Here is a 15,872-nt window from a genome sequence, read left to right on the forward strand (position 1 = left end):
CCTTTTCCTTTCCCAGAGCCATTCTGTACTATGGCAAACTAAGAGTCCATCCACACTGATATATAGATATATATCTCGCTGGGGGCATGATTTGGCTTGGGGGAAAAAATTTCCTGCTTCCGCATATGTTTCTACTTAGATTGAGCCATCCGTCCCCTTTAAGAGTTGTGTTGGACCTTTCTGGCCCAGTGATACAGCATGAACTTTTCGGAATGCTGACAATAAGCAGAAGTGCCCCTTGTTGGCTCCAGGCGCCCAGACAGTTGCCACTGTCACCAAGGTGCTCCCCTTCCGCAGAGGCAACTGTCTGCTGGAGTCACATGCCAGGGATAATGTGCTGTAAGTGGGTGAGAGACTAAGTGAGTACCAGTGACCTTGGGGTGGACCGCCCCTTCTGCCCTTCTCCTGTGCATCCCACAAATTCACTCCCCACACTCTGTATTCTTGCTCCCCTCCTCCATTGTCTTCCTCTGCTTTCTCTTCCTTCCTTTCCCAGTTCCTCCTCTCGTCTGTCTGCCCTCCTTCCCTCACTGCAGTTCCACCCGCTGTTTCTATCATCTTTGTATTCTCCTAGCTGCTCTTCCATCGTCTTTGCTCCGGTCAAATTCCATTTCTTTCCCCAACCAAACAGCATCCTCTTTGCTCTCCTCTCTTGCTTCTTTCCATCCCGAGACCCATTTTCCTCCCCATTTCTCCCTTCTCTTTTCTCTTCCCCTCTTTATTTGCTGTTTCTGCTTTGACAGCTGATTGGGCTACAAGGGGTCATTTGCTATGGAGATGGAAGGAGTGAGCCAAAAGTTACATTGAACTGCTGGATAGGTTTAGGTCTCTGGCTGCGGATCCTGAAGTTGAGAGTTTGATTCCTCACTGTGCCTCCTTGAGAGGGACTGGACTCAATGGTCCATAAGGTCGCTTCCAGCTCTGCAGTTCTAAGATTCTTCTTCTCTGTCTTTCGCTATTTCAAAGTGTCACTTCTAGGTTACAAGCTCCCACATTGTTAGATTGTAAACGAAACATTCTTACTGTTCCTTTTTACTCTTAAAAGACATGTTACTGTGTTTTGGATTGAAGTCTGACTTAAGTACTTGTCTACAATTTAAGTTTGGTTTTCATATATTTTAAAGTATTTTGTACCTACAGTTTTTGTCATAACTGTAAGAATGTTGGCAGTTTTCTGACTGAGCAGGGATCCTACATATGTACAATCCAGTGCTTGGAAAAGTTACTGTTTTCAATGTCAGCTCCCAGAATCTCCCAGTCAGAAAAGGCAATAGCCATGCTGGCTAAGGGATTGTGGGAGTTGTAGTCCAAAAACTAATTTTTCCTATCTTTGCTTCAAACAGAGGTTTGTCCCATTCATAGAGGTGGGATGAATCTCCTCTAAGATGCTCTCCTCACAGCTAAATTCATTTCTGGTATTGGCAGCCCATGGCAACATCTGTAGGACAAGGTAGACCCTTGACATCAGCCACATAGGATTGCATACTGACAAAAACATTGGCTTCCATCCACCAGTAGAGATGGGCATGACCTGCTGGCTCAGCGCTTCGTGCCAGTTCATTTATCATCCAAACAGGTGTTCGGCGCTTCAAAGACCCACCTCCTCCAGCAGGTGTCCACTCAGAGGCAGCTGCCTGACTTCTTTGCCCTGCCTCCCTTGGGTGCTGTCTCTGGGTGGGCGCCCACCAAAGAAGACAGGTCTTTGAAGCATCAAACATCTGTTTGGTTGATAAACAAACCAGCACAAACTACCGTACTGGCAATTCATGCCCATCTCAATCCACCAGGTAACATTATTAATTGGGATTTAATTTGGCTTTAATTTGCTTTTCCTGTTTGATGGGTAGACCAAATTTTAATCTTAGTTCTCTGATGGAGGGTGATACATTTCTGTGTTGCTTTTTCACCAGCCAATTATTTGCCAGTCTTTACCTGCCATGAATTTCTGGGACTCTCATTTCTAAGATTTCTGCACTATCCACAAAAAAATCAGTGCATGGCCTGTGGAAGTGGAGTTGACCCACAAGATCTCACCCATGGTTTTGAATAATTTTTTGGTGGTTTAATAAAGGTATCACCTACTGCATTTGTGTATTTTTTTTCCATACCATAGGACTTTTGCTCATTCGCAAAAGTTTGCCTCTACTTGTGAATAGAGCTTCAAGATATGAACGGAAAAAAACTTTCCTGCCCTTTTTTTGACCTAAGTTCACCTTAGGTCAAAAGAAGAAAAAAGAAAAAAAATTCTCCCTCTAGTGTTAGAATATGGATTAACCGGCTTTGCATTAGTTCCTATGGGAACTAATGCCTCTACTTGTGAACGGCGCCTCTAGATAAGAACGAAAAACAGCCAGAACGGATTAAATTGTTTTCAATGCATTCCTATGGGAAAATTTGCTTCTACTTAGAAACATTTCAACTAACGAACGTTTTCTGGGACGGATTAAGTTCGTAAGTAGAGGTACCACTATCTTACCTCATTGTAATCTTTCATGGGTTGCAATTCATTTCTCGACAACAAGACTAATGCAGGATAGCAAGGCAGTCTCATTAATACTGAATGCTATTGAAAGACCTTAGCAAATTATAAAAAGTTAATATTGGGGTCCAAACATCAAGACAAGAATGGTTTGCAACAGAAGAAGGATGAAGTGAAGGATAATTTCAATAAAAAGGCCTAGATCCAAGTGTAAACACAAACAATATCTCATTTTGGAGGGCAGCAGTCCTTCACAGAGAGCCCATCCATAGTCAACATTTATTCAGCTTCCCTTGCACCCATGATACTGGTGCTGCATTCTGATGTCCACACAATGCAGGGCTGAAACTAGTGCCAATAGAATATAAACAGGACAAAAAACCTTGCTTGTTTTGCTTTCCTCTGATGTGATCCAGTGCAGGATCTGCTCACATGGACACTAGTAATGTATTCTGTGCTGATTCATGCACTTTGTGGGTGTGCGTCATTTGATAATGTTTTCTTATGGGGTTTTCCCCTGCTAGACAATGTCCACCTCTGCTGGATAGATAAAACAAAAAAAGGGAAAAGAGATTGAAGTAGGTGAGGAGAGTGCAAAGAAGATAAGCCAAAGGGGAGGGCAGTCTGTGTTGGGAATGAGGTGACAGGAAGTAATTCTGGGTGTGTGCAGATAGGCTGTTCCAGAACAACCTAGTGCAGTGGTACCCAACCTTGGGTCCCCAGATGTTCTTGGACTACAGTTCCCAGAAATCCTGGCCAGCACAGCTAGTGGTGAAGGCTTCTGGGAGTTTTAGTCCAAGAAAATCTAGAGACTTAAGGGAACCACTGCCCTAATGCATCCCAGTACATCAAGCAACAAATACACTCCCCATGTGTGGAAGCAAATATCTGGATGATCTATTTAAATCTGCAACCTCAGAAAAACTGGAGACAACAGTTGTAGATGAGCCTGATGAGTAAGTAACAATACTCAAAGGGAATGTGGTAGTCCCTTTTTTCATACACTTGAACCTGCTTCAGACTGAGTGAGGTCAGACAAGTTATAATTTTGCTATTAAGTGGAGAGTGGCTTCTTTACACAATTTAACAAGTCTCAGGTCATGAAGAGCTTTCCAGTGGCATCCAGAAACAGAGCTATATATGAAGAAGAGGATTGGCAGCCTGGGGCCTTCCAGATGTTTTCAACCCCATCAAGTCAAGCCAACATGGCTGTCACACACACCTCCAACTCCTCTGTATGTTCTCCCTAACAAACAGATTTGCCTTCGGGCATGACCATTTCTCTTGCCTCCACTTCTGCTGCCACCAAAGGAAATCCTTCCTCAATTACCAGTTAGGACCCCAGAATCAGTCATGTCAAATATAACATTGTTTATTAACAGATTAACATATTTAAGACTCAATGAACTCATAGATGAAATTGTATTTGATATTCATTAAACTTCATTTAACTTGTAAATATGCTGGTTACTTTGTATTTAGTTTCAATCACTTTAAAACAATTTATTTCTTATAGTTTTCATTGCATTCAGTTCTCTTATACTTTTCTTTCCAAGGGTTTCTTTCCAAAACAATTCTTCCAACTACCTACCTCTTTCCCTAACTCCTAACTAACTATCCTGTATCATCAGTAACTGAAACCCCTAACTCCAGGCTAACCGAAACTCTGATTATAACTGTCCTTTTCTCATATTTCCTGATACTGCCCTCCTGCCCAACCATTGGCTACTGAATCAGTGTTCCATTGTGATGGACAAGTGTGGTTTCTGGCCTGTCTGTCACAATGGCCAATGACCAAAGCATGGCAGGGGATAAGGAGAGAGTGCCAGGCTTCCTCTCCTGTATGTAAAAGGTAAGGTCCACAGAATAGACCATAAAAAGCACCAAAGGTACATTCTGATCAATTATTTTCTCTTTCTGCCCCTAACATAACATTAGCTGGCTTTTCTTAGGTAGAAATTTTTGTGACACAGCCCCTCCCTTTTAAGGGGAGTGAAACCAGTAACAGCATAGATCTTTCAGAAACATTTCATTTAACAGGATTCACTCAAAAACTGATCTGAAATGACTTGCTCAGGAGCCCTCTGGTCAAAACAAAAGGCTTAAAATCATACCAGTAATCCAGAACATTATGACTAAGGTAGAAGGAATAGCACATTTCTACCCCGCCTATTAATAAAATAAACTTCTGTTTCCTAAATAATCCTTGAACAAGGATATGGGTGTGCAGGGTATAAATGGCGAGGCCATGTGTGCAGTGGTTACAATGATTGTGAAGACCACCCATCTCTGTAGCCACTGAGCTATACTATCCTGTTTGCCCCAGGGTGGGTGAACCCAGGAAAGTAAGTTTGGGTTATAATTATGGAACTAGCCTGGCTCCTGTGTCTCCCAGCACCCCAGTTTTCCTAGACATGGCTTCCAGGAAGGCCTAAAATCCAGGGACTTGGGTACTTTGAGCCAGTACACTCATCTTGCAAGGTAGACTAACAGAACACAGGGAGAGAACTAAAAACCACAGGAGATAGTCAAGAAAATGGATTAGATTTAGCACCACAAAATCTCTGAGCCAAAAACACAAGCAGTTGGTTGTGGAACATTTTCCATTTTACTAAAGAGGGCAAAAAGTTTGAAAAAAAAAGGTTTCAAAAACATTTCAAGCAAAAAAGCATTAGAACACAAAGCTAAGGCAATCAAGAAGACACACTAAAAATAAGAAAGCTAAAGTACTCTACCTAATACTCACAGACTAGCATAGTTCTGAAGCATACACAGAGTACATTCCCCACAGCAAGATGACAACAACTGAGCACCACATCTTATAAGAGCAAAGCTAAAGCTACTAGAAGTATCTTCTGACCTCTTTTTATTCATTCACCTTCATGTTTTAGCCTCTTCCTGTTCTAGACTCTTCTTTGACTGCTGGGAAATTTGAGAGCACTTTTTCCTCCACCCCACTGCTCAGGTTGTTTTTCCAACAGATGCTATACCCAAGGAATTAACTAGGCATGGCCTTGAAGGCCTCCCTCTCAGGAGAGAAGCTGCAAGTGTTGCTCTTCTTTGTAACAGACAAGGTCCTCCTGACCCTTTCAGCTCTAGCCAATTTCCCAGCAATGCACCAAGAGGAGTGACTTTTCAAGATGGCTCCCAGGTTCCATGTACCGTATCCATATATTGGATTATATATACTGACCCAGTAGCATATCTTGAAAACTAGAGCCAATTAACAATTTTCAGCATCGTTTACATTCTCAGTGACCCAGAATTAGTAAAGCATGATGACATTTATTTCAGAAGCATTTTGGCTGTAGACCAATGTATTCCGTTCCTTCACAGTAGTAGGCTGGGACTTGGGAAGTTCTAGCTATAAAATTCACAGGGTGATCTTGGACCAATTCTCACCACACACCCTCCTCAGAGAGTTTTTGTGAAGATGCAGCAGGAGGACAAACACAAGGTATGCTGCCATGAGCTTTATGAAAGGAAAGACAATATGCAACTATAACAAACAAATAAAAATACAATGGAGCAAGAGAAATCAGGAACCCCAAAATATTTTATTTTATTTTGGCCAAGATTGACAGATCTGAAGCTCTTCATGTGTTACCTTATCATCTTTACCTGAGAGAATGAAACCCATATGACACAGAGTGCAATGCTGAATCAGTCCTGTTAACACGATCATGTATAATGTAAGGTCCATAGAGTGGACCATAAAAGCTCTTTGTATTATGATGTAACTTTCTGCCACGTATTTAATTTAGTCTATAGCTTTTCTTGCAAGGTTAGAGTTTCTGTGACCAAAGTCAATCTCAGCTCATCAACCACACAATTAAGATGGTGTCGGCTTTGTGTTATCAGATGTGCAGAAAACGCCGTATCTTGTTTCTTCCCAGAAGTTAATGTGTTGCCTGTGGATTTTTCTTTCCTAATAATTCCTCCCACTCCTTTGCATCTAGGCTGTGCTTAATTTTTATTTGCTAGCTTCAGCCATCTGTTTGCTCTCCTTGCTTTTTAAAAACCCAAGTCAAGAGAGAAGAGACACTAATGGCCTATCCATTGTAGCATTAAATGGTGAGCTGAACATGCTTCATTTACCAAAACACACTAATTCAGCAACATGATGACTAGAGTCAACAGCCATTGTTAGTGTTATCCACGAAGACTTGAATAAGTATTTACCTAAACCTGCAGGCTGCATGACTAGACTAAAAGAATCTGGACACTAATGTCAACTCGCCATCATTGTGCTAAAACTGGGAAAGTCAAGGAAAAATTAAAAGCTGTGCTGTACACATTTGAACACAGATTTATCCAATCATTTGCTTCTAATGAAGTTTTACACTTGGTCGAAATTAACCTTTCCCAAACTGGTCCTTCCAAATGGACTGGCCTAAAGTTACCATCATCTTTAGTCAACATGGCTATTGGCAGGTCATCCCATAATTCAATACCCTTAAAGGACTCTAGGTTAAGGAGGGACAACCTGGAGGATAAATAACTTTTAAAACTCAAGAAAAGAGGATTAGCTGAATATCTGTTTAAGATGAAAAAAAATTCAAAGAGAACTTTAATCTATCTTTCTCCTGTGGAAAAGCTTTCTTGCTACTGTCCAGGGGTATATATATATTTAAAAAATATTCAGGATTCAATTCCAGGATGCAGTTAAGTATCAACCTTTGAAACAGGATCAAATTCACTTGCCACAGGAAGACTTAGGGCCCTACTACATGTTGTAATACTCCTGCTTTTGTGTTGGGTTTAGCATGCTTGAAATTGAATTAAAAATCAACTACACAACATATAGCTAAGCATGGCTTTTTTCCCAGTGGGGAAGCACATTTTTTTAAAATAACTTCTTGTTTATTTTAAATAGATTCTAGTCTCTCTTTTCTTTTGCTCATTTGGCATGATCATCTTTACTATAATAAATGGTTTCTGTGGGGTCTATGGGGTTTGCCAGGTTTTGGGTGCCATGAACAATAGGTTTTGTAATTCTGACTATTACAACTCTTCCTTCCCCCCCCCCCCCCGTCTGCTTCTGTTTTAGCTAAGCCAGTGTAATGCCACTTCAAGACTTTTATAAAAATTAAAAAAAAATTAAAAATACAAACACGATTTAGACAAGGGACAGAAGAAACGACTGTTATATTAGTTGTGGGCTCTGTTGAAGGCTGCTGATGCTGGCATTGCTGAATAAAAGCTGAAGTTCGACATCAGCTGTCTCAAAGTAGGCATGCTCCACCTCAAGAAAGATGTACGGTATGGCTGAAGTGACAAATTGTTCCTGATACAGAGGAAAACCTGGGGAAACTGGGATCTGGAGCACCAAAGTGCCAATACAGTGTTTCACACGGTTTACAACCACACTAAAGGTTGTTCCATGAGGACACACGCACCGGGACAAAAATTATGTGACATTAAATTGATTTCTAAAAATTGAAACCAGTTTCTGATTTAGTTCAGCAGTGTAGTTGTGCCTTTATGGGGAAAATTCACCCTGTGAATATTTTTCTTTCTCTCTCTTTCTACATGATAATAAACCTGACTTAGGCTGCAAGGAAAAATGATAACCTGGGCTTTGAACATTTCATTGTGTATATGTGTGCACCCCATTCCTTTTATCATATCACTGAGGAGTAGATTAGGGTACTTTTCCTGAAGAGGAGCTGAGGCAGGACGTGAGCTGTGTTTCGGGGGACATTTTATTTGGCGAGGTATTTTCTCTTACTCTTGACTCTAATCTGATAAATAGGAAAGCCAAATAGCATTGCATACACCTAGGAGGCAGGAAAGTTTTAGGCGTAGGATCAGACTTCTCCTGTTTTTAATTCACTGACCCATCAGCTGAGAAGGAGAGTGTAGGATCTGTTGCACTTGTAACACCTGTGGCATGTTTATTTTCTTGCCAATGACGTGCCTGGATAGAAATGCTCTAAATGTTAGTTGGTGGTCCTCTTGGAAGACAAGATCCGGCAGCTGGAGGTCTGTGTTCTAATCTCCGCACTGCTAGGAAGCAGACCAGGTAGGTGTGGCTCGTCAGCCTTATAAGGCAGCCCATCTAGGAGAAGGAAAACTCCTATTTCAAAACTCCACTGCGTTGTGGCTATATCCACTGATGGAAAGGGCTTCATGAGTTAACCTCGAGGCAAAATCCGGAGCCGGAGTCCTGGAGGCAGTTCATGTCGTTCTGGCAACTCATGCGACATTGCTAGAACCAGTTGTATTGGCTCTGGTCTTTCCACTGGAGTTTTTCAGCGACGTGGAGAGGGGGGATTTGTTGCTTGGGTAACAGCCTATCCTCCATATTATTTTACCCAGGCTTCGTGCTCTGGAGAGGACACTCCAGCTTCACATACAGCATTGAAACAACATGTGAAGTAGTGGTTACCAGTTATAACTCTTTGCTCGATTGGTGTAGATCATGATGCCAGGGGCTACTTCCGATGGTGGGAGAGGTCATTGCACCTCACTAGGTAGCTACCACCTGCCTTAAGCTGGGCAGTCCCCAGCCAGTAAGGTGCTACCTCACCACGGTCTGTTAACCTCATGCGGTGCATAGGGTTTAGAGTGAAATTCAACAAGAAGATCAATAACCCTGCACCATGCAACAATCATAAGAAAACCTCTGCACTAAAGTGGGGCACCTGGAATGTTTGGACAATAACCCCTGGCTTTTCTGATGATCTGCAGGAAATAGATGATGTGCACAAGGCAGCTGTCATCGACATGGAACTGAGTAGACTGCAGATGGACATTGTTGCCCGGCAAGAGACAAGATTTCCAGACATGGGATCTGTCAAAGAAAAAAAACTTCTCATTCTTCTGGCAGGGAAAACTATTGAATGAGAGCAGGGAATATGGTGTTGGCTTTGCGGTCAGAAATACTCTGCTGAGATCCGTTGTTCCACCTACTGCGGGAAGTGAAAGAATCCTGTCTCTGCAGCTCCACTCATCAGCGGAACCAGTCACCCTCATTAGTGCATATGCACCGACACTGTCGTCCACAAAGTAAGTCAAAGCAGTTAACACTGCTAATTGGGAAAAAATGCACGCATGCACACACATGAGGGAGGGATTTTTAAACAACAAAAACAAGGAAGGGAAAGTATAAATCTTCTGCCCTGAATTAGGGCTCTGCAAGCTTATTCAAGAAGAGACATGAGCAACTTTGACTGGTTTGGGGCCTATTGTTCTACCCCACTACCTGCTTCTGAAAGAAAGAAAGAAAGAAAGAAAGAAAGAAAGAAAGAAAGAAAGAAAGAAAGAAAGAAAGAAAGAAAGAAAGAAAGAAAGAAAGAAAGAAAGAAAGAAAGAAAGAAAGAAAGAAAGAAAGAAAGAAAGAAAGAAAGAGAAAGAAAGAAGATGGGAGAGTTGGATGTGCCTCCACATCTACTTATATATATTTTTTGTTGAGGGTTTATGCATTCTCCCAACCCCCTCAAAACAAAACAGCTGTGTCCAGAGGCCAGCAGGAGCAATAGCTTTCCTCCTTTTCTAGTCTATTTTTTAAATGTTGCACCGGAGAGTATTGTAAGCCACATGTGGCTTGTAGACCACAGTCCCTGCTCTAAAGCAAGAGCGAAATGAGCGAAACAAGTACAGTCAAGCTGCATGGTGTGTGCTAAATGCAGTACCTACTTTGATCCTGGTATGAAGTGACTTACTTGCCTACTTAGTCTGGAGCCTGAATGCTGCTGATGGGCAATGTTCAGACCTCTACAGATTATTATTATTATTTTTGTCTGTGGTTCTTTACCTTCAAAGTCAGCTTGGGAGGGGACAGTTCTTCAGACAGAGAACTATGTTCTGTAAAATAGGACACTATTTGCCCACTCTACTTATACTCCTTTGTGAAGAAAAATACCTTTTCTGCATGCATAATGCATTCAAAATCAAATCCATGTGAAAGAGAAATAAATCAAAATAAAATCTATTATGCCTTTTGTATGGCATGTGTATGGCACGTAAGGGACGTGGTGGCGCTGTGGGCTAAACCGCAGAAGCCTGTGCTGCAGGGTCAGAAGATCCGGCAGTCGTAAGATCGAATCCACGCAACGGAATGAGCACCCGTCGCTTGTCCCAGCTCCCGCCAACCTAGCGGTTCGAAAGCATGCAAATGTGAGTAGATAAATAGGGACCACCTCGGTGGGAAGGTAAACAGCGTTCCGTGTCTAAATCACACTGGCCATGTGACCACGGAAAGATTGTCTTCGGACAAAACGCTGGCTCTATGGCTTGAAGAGCGGGATGAGCGCCGCCCCCTAAAGTCGGACACGACTGGACAAAAAATTGTCAAGGGGAACCTTTACCTTTTACCTATGGCATGTAGCCAAAATATCAATGTCTGGCACAATGGGATCTCACACAACTGCCCTTTTCTTGCTCCTGGCTAGCATTCTGTTGTCCTCTCAGTTATTTTCCATTCAAACACTTTTGTTTTTTGAAAGTGATGAGAATTAAGGCCACTGATGCAGAAAGAAATGTTCACTGAGACACACCCTCTGCCTGAGAAAAGCAAAGAATTCTGGATTTAAAAGCACATGTGCCTTCAGTTGCCCATCTTCAGGCTCAAAATGCTAAATTATATGGGAGCTCCACCCATTGAAAATATTTGCCAGGTGATTCCCTTGGGAAGGGCCTTGTTAACACCAGTATAAAAACAACTGCAGAATGTTTAGAAAACAGCCATTTACTTCCTCTACATAAGGACTGAAGCTATTGGGGGCAACCATGTCTACTAAGGATGCTAAAACCTTTGCTCAACAAGCACAGGGCACTGTGCAAGATGCGGGTAAGATTCTTTCTTTTTCTTTTTTTGATTTGACTCTTCTTGTCAAGATAAGAAATGTTGTATGTACAGAGTGTTAAAATAACTAAAGGGGGTGTTATGGAAGCAGCAGCCCTGAAAATGAAAGTACTCTACTTTTAAAATAGAAGCTTGAACTACAGTTTACTATAGTCATTTCGAAACCAGTGGCTAACTCCAGTCAAACAAGATCACTCTACCATAACAATTCTGATAGCTGAAGATATGTTGCAAATAATGACCACACATGAATACAGCATGCATGTTTTATAATGTGCATTATTTAAAATTAGAATAGTCTGACTTTCCAGGTTTCTGGGGCCGTAGATTTTGTGTGTGTGTGTGTGTGTGTGTGTTACTGGTCTTTGTTCCTTCAGGCTCTGCACAGTTTTCAGTATAACAGTGATGTGAAAGTCAAAATGCAGACTGCCAGATTCTAAGTTATGAGCCCTTTGCATTTTAGAAGGTACAATGATAAATTCAAACTGGTTTGGCTGGGAGAGCATTTAGAATAATTTTGTGTGTGTTCTTCATATGCTTAGAGTCTAAGAAATCCTTTTATATATGTTATTGATTTGGAGAAATATGTGGTTCAGGTATTTGGCTATGGAGCCAGAGGTTGGGATTTCAGTTCCTCACTGCGCCTCCTTAACAGGAGCTGTACTGGATGATCTATAGGGTCCCTTTTTGAAGTATTTTTGTTCTTATGAAACATAGAAGCAATGTAGGAATTAAAACTGGGAGAATTAGACAAGCTGATGTTGCCTGGAATTAGTGCAACAGTGAAATAAATATACCTTAGTTCTCAGATGAGATTTGATATGCTTGTCGATGATCGTTTGGTTTCATTCTGTAATTAACCCCCTTTTAAAAGGATAAATGCCTCTGATTTTTCCCTAGAGGTCTGTAAAGGGCTCTTAGGGACATGTTCATGCATCAGAATCCTTGACCTGATATTCTAGCAATGGCTTATCTGTAATGCCACAGCCCTCAGTCCCATGTGTCCAGTTAACAAAATCAGAAAGCTGAGCGAATCCTTGCCGTGCCATCATGTGTAGCTGATACTGTGTTCTGCTGTCTTCTGTTCTCATCATTGCTTTACTATCCTTCTGACTTATCAACCTGTGTTTCATGATTTCAGCAAACAGCTTGGGAAAGGCTGCACAGCAAGGTGTGAACCAAGTGACAGACGCGGGTCAAAAAGGTATGAGGTTGGGAGGGAAAAGCTAATGTAACACAACAGTTGGTCTATTTGGTTTGTTCGTGCTTGCACGTAGCCTTTGGTATAGAAGAGGCATGTGTGCAGGTCATGGCTTTGTCACAGGGCATATACTTTGTGTGCTTAAAACTGCACAAACTTTTAAGAAGCTGCTCACGATTTGTTATTTTTTAAACATAAAACAGGCCTTAGAAATACTACAACTCAGAAAAACTGATTGAGGTAGTCTGAGAGTTTTAGACCAAAAAAACAGCAGTTAAAAAAATATGAACTTCCCAAGCTCCAAGAAAGTTCTGTGCTGGGGACTCCATAAACCCACTATAAATTCTAGGAACTGTCGCCCAAAAGGGGAATTTTTCCAACCTCTGAGTAAACCATATGTTAGAGACCCTCTAGATCCATAGCTGTCTAATTCCACAGACTAGACTGATAGGTTAGAAAGACCAAGAAACTGATTTTGTGTAGTAGTGGTTGTTACACGCCATCAAGTTGCAACTCACTTACAGTGACCCTAACAGGGCTTTCAAGGCAAGTGAGATATTTAACTAGTGGTTCTGGCCAGTTCCACACCCCCAGTGAATTTCCATGGCTGAGCGGAGATTCAAACCCAGGTCTCCTGAGTCTTAGTCCATCACTTTATCCAGTAGTAGGTTTGGGATGCTTGATCACAAAAGGTATTTTTGTATTTCGAGTACACCAGATAGGTGGGGTATAAATAAATAAATAAATAAATAAATAAATAAATAAATAAATAAATTCCTCTGCCCAACCTTCCAAAGCATCTTCCACAAAACAGAAAAATAGAGGCAGGTTTTTAGTATTCTTATGGCCTCTGGAGTCTTTCTGTTTTACATTGCAGTGTTTACCTCTTTTCAGAACCATGTTCTTTAGGACAATAACTAGCAAAGTACCCACTGTTAGCTAGAATGCATGCAAAAAGAGGGATCTCTACATTGCAAAACCCTAAATAATCCTCCTCCACTTGAGCTGAGGAGAGGCAGAGAGAATGTAAAAGAACTGCCACCTAAGGTCTCCACAATGAGGAAATAGATAGAGATGAATCTTCTTGTGTAGTTACGTAAATGGTGTAACTTTTGGGGTCAAGCTTTCCCAATTTAAGAAAACCACCATAAACATTAGGCATACTGATAGAGTCTGCGGTGATTTCTTATCTTGGGGCAATTTGACTTCAAAAATTATGCTATTTGTACTACGTCATGGTAACAAGGGAAAAGGATTTTGGGGGACAAATGATGTCATAAGCCCAAATGTGTGCATTACAACCCCACAGTGCTTACATTCTGGGGAATGGAACTGAAGGAGTGGAAATATTGAGAGTGAAGAAGCTGTGTGTGTGTGTACACACTCATGCATGCATTATGTGTTGCTACTGGGATAGGTGGCTACCCTATTTCCATCCTGTAATTGTTGCTGCTGCCTTTATTACTTCTTGGACTGTGAGATCTCGTTATGCAGAAAAAGATTTGTAACCATTTAAAATATAGATGTCATTGATTCATACCAGTGGTTCCTAAACTTCAGTGACACACAGACTGACATTGCAAAAGACTTTTGAGTTTGCAATGGTGTTCTCCTCATCTCTGCCATTATCACTCTAAAGCAGGGGTTCGCAAAAATTGGTCCCCAGGAGTTCTTGGACTAAGACACCCAGAAGTCTTCGCCACTAGCTGTGCTGGCTAGGATTTGGGGGAGTTTTAGTCCCAGAACACCTGGGGATCCAAGGTTGAGGACCACTGCCCTAAGGGTGCAGGCATATGTGTATGGAAGAGTCAAGGAAGCATTGCCAGAAAGAACAGCCCAGTTCCTGAATCTTGATCAGCTGGAAAAGAGATGGTGGCCATAAGATACCTGGAGCCAAATTACATGACCTGTCCTATAAAATGGTTGTTGTGGGGTTTTTCGGGCTCTTTGGCCGTGTTCTGAAGGTTGTTCTTCCTAACGTTTCACCAGTGCTGTCCTCTGAAGATGCCGGCCACAGAGACTGGCGAAACATTAGGAAGAAGAACCTTCAGAACACAGCCAAAGAGCCCGAAAAACCCACAACAACCATCAGATCCCGGCCATGAAAGCCTTCGCGAATACATTGAATGTCCTATAAAAGTTGCAAGCATTCATTGTGGGAGCCAATCAAAGGCAAGCACACGCGCATATAGAGAGGGCATATGTATGAAATAGCAACATGTACTACAAATTTTTTCTTCAGTGATAATCCAGAAAGAAAATATGCTGTAGGTATACAAAGTCTGGAAAACACTGGTTTATAACAGTCTTCTTCACTTTTTTTTTAAACAGTGGTGGATCAGACGTGCAAAGTAGTGAAAGAGGGCATTGATAAAGCAACTGAACAAGCAGGGAACACAGTATCCGGTCTTGAGAAGAAACTTGGACTGAAGAAATGATGGCTATTTAAAATACCAGAACCATTCTTCAATCTATGTGTTCCTTTTTTTGTACCTATCATATGTATCTTTGTAGAAAATGTGGGAGATGTTCTCCTTCCATTTCTGTTTTGATCACATGCATTCCAAAGAGAAAAGCAAAATGATTGTACAGCAGCCTTCAGAAGGAGCTCTCCTCTCATGATCTGGATGACCAAATTGTGTATTAACAGCTGCATTATTTGGGGAGGGGGGCTTGAGCAGTTGCAGCTGGGGGTGGGCAGTAGCTTTCTGCATACTCCTGTCTTTTATATAATGCTAATGGTAACAACAACAAAGGTCTAAACCCACCCCCAACAATATTTTTATCTTCTTTCCCATTCTCTCCTCATCTTTCACATACAAATGACACACTGAAGTACTGTAAAAGGATTAAACAAGGAGGGGACAGTAACGATATCCAAAATTCACTATTAGGTCTCTCACTAAAGTGCAAATTATGCCATGACTTAAGTACTTGGTGATCATTACAGTGGTTCTATGCAAGACCAGCCTGTGCTATGCCATGTCTGCTCATGATTAAAGCTCAAAACTTTAGACGTTTTGTTGTTTGAACAGTTTTATTTTGCTGATTATCCAAAGACTAGTGTTGAATCTGCGGCACTGTTATGTCACATACATATGCTATGGGAGTGTTTCCAGTCTGGATCATTACAAAGCTGCAGAGGTTGTTAAGAAAGGTGCAAGACACTGGATTGTTCATCCTCTGTCCGCCAAACAGGCTCAGCCAACAGAAGAACCACCACAACAGCCGTAATGCACAAATGTTAATGCCAGAATACTATCGAGGCTATCTTAGCTTATACATCTTTCCTTGCTGTTGATTTGAGTTTGGCAAAATAAAAGATATAAATAAAAATCTGGATTATACAGATTGTTAGAAATTCAGTTGGTACAAAACTACTC

General features: G+C 41.5%; 1 protein-coding gene across 1 annotated transcript; it reads left to right on the forward strand.

Moving 5' to 3' along the window:
* The first annotated feature begins 10,843 nt into the window (after window positions 1-10,843).
* ADIRF (adipogenesis regulatory factor) lies at window positions 10,844-15,505 on the forward strand. Its single transcript, XM_020805961.3, has 3 exons — window positions 10,844-11,273; window positions 12,430-12,492; window positions 14,821-15,505. The coding sequence occupies exons 1-3, from the start codon at window positions 11,213-11,215 to the stop codon at window positions 14,925-14,927; spliced, it is 231 nt and encodes a 76-aa protein (XP_020661620.2). The 5' UTR covers window positions 10,844-11,212; the 3' UTR covers window positions 14,928-15,505.
* Window positions 15,506-15,872: the final 367 nt, after the last annotated feature.

The sequence above is a fragment of the Pogona vitticeps genome, chromosome 3 (genome assembly GCF_051106095.1).
Source record: "Pogona vitticeps strain Pit_001003342236 chromosome 3, PviZW2.1, whole genome shotgun sequence".
NCBI lineage: Eukaryota > Metazoa > Chordata > Lepidosauria > Squamata > Agamidae > Pogona > Pogona vitticeps.